Consider the following 10,624-nt stretch of genomic DNA (forward strand, 5'->3'; position numbering starts at 1 on the left):
GGTGCATTGTGGTTCTGTGTGGTAGTTTGTGGCAACTGGTAGGATCCCTTTCCTAACAATGGGCAGGCTGATTTGCAAAGTTATAGTTTATGATGAAATACATTTCCCACTAGGTGACAATGTTTTCAGAAGACATTTAGTGCTTTTACACAGTTCCCAACATGCACGCATGCACCCACAGACACATGCATTCCACACACACGAACACAGATACCTCTGTGATATGCTTGATGTATGATTCATTGGTGGGATTGACAAACACGGGTCTGTTGTCATTAACATCTATAACAGTGATGTGCAGGGAGGCGGTGGCCCACAGTGGGGGGCGCCCGTGGTCTGTAGCCACCACAGTCAGGTTGAAACGCTCCGAAGACTGAAGCAGGCGCAGAGAACGCACCAGCCCTGTGTCTGGATCCAGAGAGAACGCATCTAAAGAGACAGAGGCAGGCAAGGGATGAAAAAATAGATGTGAATGTTGGACCATACCCAGCCTAGGCCCAAATAGTTCCCATGTGGGCTGCAGGTGAAATCTGTAATCAGATTACTACTGTTGGGGCCTGCAAATGGGGAAACTACACCAACATGGCATCAACTCACAAACAAATTAGGCAACAAAAAAAAGAGCTGCAGGGTGGATTATATTTACGTATAATCAAGTGAATAATACTGCTTTACAAGACCAGTTCATTCAGAATAATCTGCAGAGCTCATAACTAGGCGATGTTACAGAGACTTTTGTGAGTGTGTTCATACCGGCCCCGGGTCCCTGCAGGCTGTAGGTCAGCACGCCGTTCTCTCCCTCGTCCCGGTCAATAGCAGTCAGCGTGATCACAGACGTCCCGCCGGGCTCATTCTCAAACACGTTGGTGCTGAACGCTCGCTCCGAGAAGCGTGGCCGGAAATCGTTCACGTCCAGAACTGTCACCAGGACCTGAGAGGCGCCAACAGGCAGATGAATTGACTCAAAGTACACAGTGTATATCGTGTGACATGGAGTGTGTTTACAAGCACAGAATATTCCACATACAAGCTCATATTCTAGTTTAGGTCGTATTTGGGATACGTGGTTATATGCATTTTCATATCCTGATTATGAATTTCCCTGTTTGCATGAATCAGCAAAATATTCTTAATCCTACTTACACAAACTACAAAAAATTACCATATATGGGAAAAGGTTTTTGTACACCTCAGTATTCTGACGGCATATAATAACATCGGCATATTCCAGCTATCATATTCAGACAAATGGGATGAATGGGATACTTGTGTATCCCACATAATACCAGAATATTAATGTGCATGTAAACCCACTCATTATTTGGATCTATTCAAACACACACACATTTATATGAGATCATTCCCCAGCACTATGGCCTCTGTACATTTTATTGAGTACCATCACAGCCAGTGCTCCCTACCTGGATTGAGTTTTCTCGTCTGTTGTTGGGGCTGCCGCCTGGGTTGTCCCGGGCGACCGCCGTCAGGGTGTAGTGGTCCTTCGTCTCTCTGTCCAGAGGGGAGAGGATGTAGATGTCTCCCTGACACGGAGGAGGGGGATGATTAGGAAGGAAGTACCGACAGGGTGTGGTGGTACAATGCCACGGGGTGTTTGTGTCAAGATGTATGTGTTTGTGTGTGTGTGTGTGTGTGTGTGTGTGTGAGACAGAAAGGGAAGACTGAGGTCAAGTATTTAGATTGTATTTAATACACTCAAGCCTTTTGTTTTAAGTTTAGTTTCCAGGCAGGATGATGTTCAACAATGCTGGAAGAGAACACATGTCTCTGAATGCATACCGCTCCTTAGTTACCATCGATACATTTTCCTCTTTTCTCGTCAGCTCGCCAAAACGGAATTTTTGGGTGGACATTTTTGAATTATGCAGGATATATACGTATATACACAGGGTGTTTCAAAAGCAGGTATACAATTTTTAATAATAATGATGAAAATAGTAGTATTTTAGTCATTTATAATGTATTGAAGCATTTATTAATACTACAAATTATACTTTAAGAATGTTAATACCAGGATATAACATGTTAGTAAGACTTCTGTCCTCAGTTGCATAAATGTTCAAATTGTTTCCCACAATTCCACACATCATTTTGCACAGTCTGCATTGATTTAATGTATATAAAAAATGATGCCAATTTTTGAAACATCCTATCTATTTGCTTAAAATCTGACATCTTGATGAAGTTTGAGTTTCTGTAGGTGGCGCTCTTTTCTTCTGTTCAGCCATGGTGGCTGTCGCTGCTCATGCTAACTACCCAGTTCTTCTATTTATTCCAAACAAACTGGAAACATAAAGCATAAAGCATCACTTCATATGTACCAGAGTATTTTTCCAAGTAAGAGCTACCAGACACCGGGTGTTTAGAAGAGCAAATGTAAAAGCTTTCGTGATCTGGTTATAGGTTGAATCACTATTGTGTTATAACAATCAGCAATAGAGAGTAGCAAAACATTCATATGAAAATGTCACAGATTATCACTTTAAGTGTACTATCAGCTAGGCATACAAGAGCAAATGTTTCGGGAGGCTGCAGATTCTGTTGGGGCATGCCCATCTGTAACATTAGTCATTTCATTTGCCTGCACAGTACAGAGAAACAAAGGAAGGGGTGCGTAGTTGTGGTTGGAGATTCAGTTGATGTGCTGACATGTGGGGGAACTCACAGTGGATGGAGTGATGCCAAACTTGCCCTCCCCATCTACCAGGCTGTACTCGATGACAGAGAAGAGGCCGGAGTCTGCGTCTGTGGCGCTGACTTGAACTATGACGGTACCCAGGTCCACGTCCTCAAACACCGGCTTCTACAATCAGAGATGAACACACACTCAAGGACACTGCAAGGGTAAATGGTGGGACTTTTAGTACTGGTACTTTTGAGTTTTATTTTAGTTGAGACGGAGCCGTTAGCTAGAAATGACTCTAGTAACAGCTTGAGTAGCTCAAAAAAATACTCAAGCACTCATTTTGCTCCTTTTTATTTCACTATAATACTTATTGCCAGTAAAGTCCAGAATGACTGTTTTAATATAACAGATCTCAGTGTACTCACCACTCTGACTCAACACAAGCACAGTAAGTCCAGTAGCTGTAATTTGTTTCTTTACAGTTCTGTTCAATACCTGATAGGAGGTTTGTGTGAAGACAGGGTTGTTGTCGTTGACGTCCACTATGCGCAGGTAGACAGGCAGCTCAGCTAAATTGGGAGGGCTGCCATGGTCCTGTGCCCGAATTGTGAAATTCAGCCACTGTACCTGCTCAAAATCCACCGTCCGGTTGGCTATGATTTTACCTGGAAAAAACACATCAGTAGTTACAGTACAACCCAGACTAATGAAATTGTTAGATTGGTTAGCAGCTTCTTACGGCAGGGTGAGGCAGATTTCATTCCAGACTGTCACCCCTGAAGCTGTTGAGCAAAACCATATCCTCACCTCCATCATATCGACAATGGGAAGCAATGACTGGCCAATAACTGATTTTTATTGAATTTGAATTGAATATCGATATCTAGGCAAAATGATATATTGGTCTAACTCTACTTACAGTGGCACAAAATGTTTTTGCTGAGCACTTGATATCTATGTCTCAATAAATATATTTAATTTGTATGTATGTTTGTATAAAGCAGGGGGTGACATGAGGAGCAGCACACAAGTTGTGAAATGCATCCTTGTAATCTAGAGATTTAAGAGTAAATCTGAACCAAAAAAGGAATTGACGTCTTCACCATCACAGCTGTTGAATTTTGACAATTTGCTCACTGCTGTTAAGTCTTTAACCTGCAACCTAGAGCCTGTCTAGTTGTACTGGTGGGTCGTACCAGTGGAAGGGTCCTCCAGTCTGACGTATCCCCCACGGGGCAGGTGGAGCAGCTGGTAGATAATCTGGCCGTTGGGGCCTTTATCCGGGTCTACGGCTGATACTGACAGCAGCGTTGTGCCTGGCTGAGCACCTTCCAGAATCTTCTCTGTGAAGTTGGTCACTCCGAAGGGCCGGAAACGAGGGGCGTTGTCATTCACATCCAACACGTTAATGGTTAGTCTCGCTATAGAGGAGAAGGTGGCATTGAGAAGAGAGATAGATAGCAAAGGAGAGTAAATTAGAACTCTGAGCATAAGAATATAAGGAAGAAGATGTGGTTTCATCTTGGAAAACGGTCTTACCGTTAGGAACACTGACCGACTGGTCAATAACATCACTGGCATTATCATGGACAGACACGATGATCTCAAAGGTGGCCACCTGCTCTCTCCTGAGTTGCTTGCGCACAAACACAGCGCCTGAAAATGCACAGAATCACATCCAATAATTTTCCCAAATGTAAAACACTATTTATTTAGCATATCAGGTATCCCATGTTGTCAGTCAAAGGCAACTTCTCTAGACCACCGGAGATTTTGAAGCTAGGAGGTGATTCAGCTTTAAGATACTGTAACAACTGTGAAAGAGATCCATGTCTCACCAGTGTGGAAGTCAATGCCAAAGGACTCCTGCAGGCCATCTACAGGGTTGTTCCCATCATCCTTTGCCTCCACGGAGATGATATAATACTCCAGCCGGGGTCGGAGGTCAGGGTCCTCGGCAGTCAGCGTGACCACCACCACATTCGGCAGCGTGGACTCGTTGACGTTTATCGTGGTTACCGGGTCGATAAAACGGGGCCGCGAGTCGTTGACATCGTCCAGGATGACCGTCAGGGTGGCCGTGCCAGACAGAGGGGGCGTGCCGCGGTCGGTCGCCACGACGACCAGGCGGTAGGACCCCCGCTCTTCTCGGTCAAGGGTGGCGTTGCCCACCAGGACGGCGCCAGAGAGGGAGTCGACCACGAAGCGGTCCTGAGCGCCACTTTCCAGCCGGTACACCAGCCAGCCGTTGGAGCCGGAGTCTGCATCTGTGGCTGACAGCTGGGTCACCACCACACCTAGGAGACACACAGGAGGGTAATGAGACGCACAACCCCTTAACCCTTACCTGCCTTACCTTAACTCTCACCACTACATGCCCAACCTTCACCCTTACTCTAACCTAAACCTAAATCCAAGACAAAGTGCAGGATCACCACCTGGAGCTGGTTGGGATTCAGTGTGTTGGTCTCCCGGATGGGCGGGGTTTCTCACACAAGGTAATGCAATGGAAGTAAGTGTAAACAATCTCAGGAAAGTGAATATCCTATACTTTTCTGTCATGGACAATTTACCTGACATAATCTGAACCATCCTGACGTGCTAAACCCCACCCCTCTGGTACTCAAACCAGGTGAAAAGAAACACTAAGAATTATCTGCCAAACATATTCCACTCAACCCACTCACACACACACACAGACACACACGCACCAGTGGGACTGTTCTCAGGGAGGCGTACAGTGAAGCTGGATGGGCTGAAGATAGGGGGGTTGTCATTCTGGTCCAGGATGGTGACAGTGAGGGGAACGCTGCTGTTTAAACCCCCTACGTCCTCCCCGACCAGGAACAGCTCCACCCGGGGCTCAACAAATGCCTCGCGGTCCAGCTGCGCCCCCTGTCGCACATGTATCACACCTGGGCCGGAGATACAGACAATGGCGGTGACGAAAAACTTGCAATTGCAGTTTGTAATTTTTCACCATGTCTATTTGCTGAGCGTATGTGTGTGTGTTACCAGTATTGGCGTCCACAGTGAAGAGGTCGAGCCTGGTTCCAAGCAGGCGGTACTTGACTACAGCATTGGGTCCGATGTCCTTATCCTCAGCCAGAACTGGCCCGTTCAGCACTGTTACAGTACTGCCTGAAAGAGGGACAGAGAGAGAGAGGGAGAGGTGGAAAATTGATGAATGAGAGGTGAAACGTAAAATTATTAAAGTCAGTTTAGAATTATTTACAGTAAGCAGCTCCAACCAACTAACTATCTAGCCATCTGTCCATCTGTCTATCCATCCATCCATCCCTTTACCAGGTCAGTCAATCAATCAATCATTAAGAGAAGTCTATGGGAATGCATGGTTTGGCTTGGTATCTCTTATAATGACCATAGAGCAATCGGCAAAATGTAGCCACCACCAATGCAAAATGAATAAGGGTCATCAGGACAACAAAATTAACAAAAACTTGAAAAAACTATTTTATATCACGGTTGCTGCTGTGGTTCCTTTGTAACAGGTCTGTTTTGTGTCATACACAAAACTCTTTTAACAGCTTCAAGATAAATGTAAAACTTGTGTTTAGTTGTCACAGTCAGTCCTTGTATCAAAAGCTCAGACAAATCTCAAAGTGAAAAAAACAAAAAAACAAAAACTTCAACACAATCGATCATTATGTAAATAAAGCCAGTAGTAGGGAAGACAGTGTTTCAGCAGGGGGCCCTGTGCTGCAATTACAGATGGGTCCGTTTAAAGCTGGGGTAGGCAACTTCCTTTTTGTATTATTTGGCAAAAATTTCATAACACCTTTTCAGCTATCAGTTTTTCAGAGTTATTTTCCCCAATGCACAAGATGTGTTTATCAGGAAGGAGCCACATTCAGGTCAGTCAGTCAACCGGTAGCTGATCTATGTGTGCCAAAAAAATGTTTTGCCAGCAAATATTTCAGTAACAACTAGACTGAGACTGTGTGTTGTGTAAAAGGTTTGGAATTTATAAAGTTTGCCCAATGCTATCAAAACAGCGCGGAGGAGTTATGGGGAGAGAGGGGATTTTTTTGTTGTATACTTTCGAATTCTTGCTAATTTCTCCAAAGTTGCCTACAGCAACTTTAAGGGAGAAGAGAGAGAGAGACACACCAGGCTGGATGATACCTGCTGCAGAGTTCTCAGTGATCTCAGCCCTGTAGCTGGTCCTGGTGAATATTGGCCTGTTGTCGTTCTCGTCCAGAATGGTGATCACCAAAAGGTCTGAGTGCTGGTGGGAAGGAATAGGCAGAAGGAGGGAACAACACGGGGATGAAGAAGGAATGGCATTAAGAGAAGATGATGTGGGACAGAGCAAAGAAGAGGAGAAGATTGAGGAGGAGAGATAGAAAGAGACACTGTAAGACGATCAGCCTTTAAAGAGGCAAATTGCTGAAGTGCAATTGTTGTGGGCATGTAGGGATGTGCTGTGTTTTGCAGTAGGTGTGCTGTGCACCCAACTGAGGTCAACAGACACCGGTGGTGGTTGACTGTTGTTTGCAGCTTGTGGTTAGAGCTGCTCTCACCTTTCCCATAGAGTCTGCGGTGCAAGTATATTGTAGTATACTGCATATTCTTGTTGCCATGGAAAAACCTTGCAACTCCAGCTTGGGTAGTTCTCATGCTCTTACTTAAAATAAACACTATTTATGTAATCCTTATTATTAGAAAGTTTAATGACTCTTGGGCCCATAAAAGCTACTCATAAACTACAATAGTATTTAAAGTTAGGCAAGGTTTTAAAAACACACCCGTCATAACAACCTAAATTACAAAGTGGGTGAGTGCCCCATCCCCCCTAACTGAGATGATGTACTGTAGATTTGACCTATTTGCTGAAATTAAATTCTGGTGTCAAGTGTGGTCAGTGGCAGCAACAATGGCAGCAATATGATTATGTGTCCGTGAAAGTGTCTATGTGCAAGCCTGTGTGAGTGTGTGCAGCATGTGTGTGTATGGGAGAGTGTGATTACCCTGCGAGCAATGCGAGGGTTCTCGGGGTTGTCTTTGACAGTGATGGTGAGTTTGTACTCAGCCACCCGCTCTCTGTCGAGGGATCTATTCACCTGCACCACACCTGTCTGAGAGAGGGAATACATACATTTACAGGTCCATTCTTGAAGTATTTTTTTATTACATACTGTACCTCCCTTTTTCTGTAATACTCTCACTCTTGCACTACTGTTGTCAGCTGCAAAACAGCGACCCTATAGCTTTAGGGATTCAGTGTCTTGCTGCAGGACTTTTACTTGTTAAAGGATATACAGTATATGTACCTTTCACATATAAGCTGTAAATCCATAGATCTGTAAACTGCAAACATCTGCTAACCTGTAAATCTAGTCAACATAACAATTCTTTTAAAATAGGCGTTATGCTTGAGCATAACTTAAAAGTTGTATCTTTATCTTCATTATCTTCTATTTGATGTACCATCTTCAATAAGTTCTTTGTGTTCTATTCTTGTCTATATCTTCTGCTTCTGCAATGACCCCATTTCCTCACAGGATTAATTTAAGTTTCTTCTAATCTTATCAAACCTGGGACCAGTCTAGTTAAAACACTTTCTAACCTGGCACTTCCATGTTGCTCTTTTTCATTTCACCACATTATACTGTACCATCTCCAATACTTTATTCAACCATCATTTTTCTATATTCCCACCCTTCAATCGCCCCACGCCTTTCTCTCACAGTCTCATTGATGTAGAAAGCTCCGTCCCGGTTGCCGGCGTTGATGTTGAATGTGAGCAGAGCGTTGCGTCCGCTGTCTGCGTCTCGAGCTCGGACTCGGGCCACAGAGGTGTGTATGGAGGCGCCCTCGCTCACACTGGTGTTATAGGGCATGTTGAGCAGGACCGGGTCGTTGTCATTGATGTCTAGAACCTGGACCCCCACCACCACCTGAATAAAACACAAGTAATCCATTGATCTAAATTTGGAAATAGAGGAGAAACTGCAGTAAAACTTCCCATTCATGCCTGGTCTCTTATGTAGTCTGGGAAATCTTCATGTTTTGGTACGTAAAAGCCTGTCGCCAATGGATGTCGGGTCATGACAAAGCTGCTTCTGTGCCCCGCAACTCCTCATGCAAACATCAAAATATTCATCAAGCTCTAAACTGTTTACAAGGACGTTGTTGGTTTAAATGTTGAAAAAGGAGTCTGCAAGTACGTATTAAGTAGAACTGTTATGTGCAGAGCTGTGACATCTTGGTTTAGTGTGCACATAAAATGATGGCCTGTCCCATATACTCACGTGGGGTTTTAAATTGTCATTGCATTTCTCTGCCAAGGCTACAACTGAGTGTTTTAAGAAGTATGTGTAGCTGCCGTGTGAAGCTTGTTAATGGATTTGATAGAATAGAACAGTTTGTAAGAGTGGTCATACTTATCAACCGTAGCAGGTAAAACCTTTGTATACACACTTTCAGTACTGTTTGTATACACACTTTCAGTACTGTATACTGTATACTAGTCTCACAAGCCATCTATTCAAAGGATATTTATTGTGTACTGTGTGTGCTAGATTGCCTTGCAAGTGCCACAGGACTGAACAGAAGCCTGTAAGATCCAGATGGTTCAAGTGTGTGTGTGTGTGTGTGTGATGTAGGCCCACCGAGCTGCTGCGAGGTGGGGAGCCCAGGTCTATGGCTGTGATGGTGATGTTGTAGAAGGGCGTGGTCTCTCTGTCCAGCTCCACATCCCTCCTCACCCGCAGCTCGCCGTCCACCGGAGAAACCATGAACTCATCTGATACAGCGAGAGAGAGAGAGAGAGAGAGAGAGAGAGAGAGAGAGAGAGAGAGAGAGAGAGAGAAAGATGGCGATGTTGGCTGAATTTGATAATACATCTCTATCTCCCACAAACACTCTGATTATTCACAGAAACTGATCCGGTACTAACTCTGAGGATCTCCGTCGGTGATGCTGTACTCCACTTTGCCATTGAGCCCAGAGTCTTCATCGGTGGCTCTGACGGTCCAGACCCGGGGTCCCGGCTGGCCCTCGCTCACCTCGAAGGGTCCCTCATAGTCTTTGGGGAAGGTGGGCGTCACATCGTTCACATCTAAGACGTTCACCAGCACCTATGAGGGAATGATTTATACATGTACTAAGAGAGAGGTGATTGATTGTGATCTGTATGTGTGTCTGTTTGGCTGAAATGTGATGGGGAAAAAAATCATCGAGGCCTAAAGGTAGGAACAAATAATAATACAATCCGTTATATCAGTAAACAAATAAGAGCGTGTCTCAGTTGGATCATTACTGTCGTGCTAGATGTCAAGCGAAGGGCAGGAATTGGACACTGGTCTGTTGCCGTGACAACCAGCGCATAGTGTCCATTGCTGATCTCATAGTCCAGGTCCCTCACGGCGGTGATCCTTCCCTGGACAACACAGACACACACACACACACACACACACACACACACACAGACATACGAAAGGTGAGTGTATTGGTTTTTTGCACTTGCTTACAAAGCTACACTGTGTTTGTTATCATGTCTTACAGTGATGTGGTTGATACGAAAGGTCTGGGCCAGGTTGCCGTGGGCGATAGCGTATCGCAGGGTGCCGTTCAGACCCTCGTCTGGGTCGATGGCCGTTACCGTGGCGATGGTGGCACCCACTGTTTCGGGCCCCTCGCTCAGCACTGTGACATATTCCTCCTCGGGAAACTCCGGGGCGTTGTCATTCTCATCCACGATGTGAACATAGATGGTGGTTGAGGTCTGTGGGTGAAACACAGAGAGAAAAGGGGAAACCTTTAGAACTGTTCACACTATTTATGGCTTATCTCATTTAACTCTGATTTTCTGTTTGATGACCTACATGTAATATTTGATCACAATGACTAAACAATATCTTATCAGTCATCAGTAATTTCTCCACTTGTCCCCTATCAAGTTTGGAAATTTTGGTTGCAAATGATATTAGATGTAGTTTCACATGCCTTAGCGTT

At 44.6% G+C, this 10,624-nt stretch overlaps 1 protein-coding gene across 1 annotated transcript in view; it reads right to left on the reverse strand.

Moving 5' to 3' along the window:
- The window catches only part of cdh23 (cadherin-related 23), a 164,996-nt gene that overhangs the window by 12,428 nt on the left and 141,944 nt on the right, over positions 1-10,624 (reverse strand). Inside the window, exons 37-53 of the mRNA XM_071519622.1 lie at positions 10,173-10,394; positions 9,930-10,049; positions 9,567-9,747; positions 9,280-9,413; positions 8,356-8,565; positions 7,636-7,743; positions 6,791-6,893; positions 5,660-5,785; positions 5,356-5,559; positions 4,483-4,941; positions 4,184-4,300; positions 3,841-4,065; positions 3,140-3,309; positions 2,684-2,821; positions 1,422-1,541; positions 754-931; positions 215-429 (exon numbers count right to left, since the gene is read on the reverse strand). Coding sequence (XP_071375723.1) covers positions 215-429; positions 754-931; positions 1,422-1,541; positions 2,684-2,821; positions 3,140-3,309; positions 3,841-4,065; positions 4,184-4,300; positions 4,483-4,941; positions 5,356-5,559; positions 5,660-5,785; positions 6,791-6,893; positions 7,636-7,743; positions 8,356-8,565; positions 9,280-9,413; positions 9,567-9,747; positions 9,930-10,049; positions 10,173-10,394 — 3,030 coding nt within the window. The remainder of the gene's footprint in view (positions 1-214; positions 430-753; positions 932-1,421; positions 1,542-2,683; positions 2,822-3,139; positions 3,310-3,840; positions 4,066-4,183; positions 4,301-4,482; positions 4,942-5,355; positions 5,560-5,659; positions 5,786-6,790; positions 6,894-7,635; positions 7,744-8,355; positions 8,566-9,279; positions 9,414-9,566; positions 9,748-9,929; positions 10,050-10,172; positions 10,395-10,624) is intronic.

This window comes from Centroberyx affinis, unplaced genomic scaffold (genome assembly GCF_046629955.1).
Source record: "Centroberyx affinis isolate AG114_WGS23_722 - 3 ecotype Tasmania unplaced genomic scaffold, CSIRO-AGI_Caff_v1 ptg000718l_1, whole genome shotgun sequence".
NCBI lineage: Eukaryota > Metazoa > Chordata > Actinopteri > Beryciformes > Berycidae > Centroberyx > Centroberyx affinis.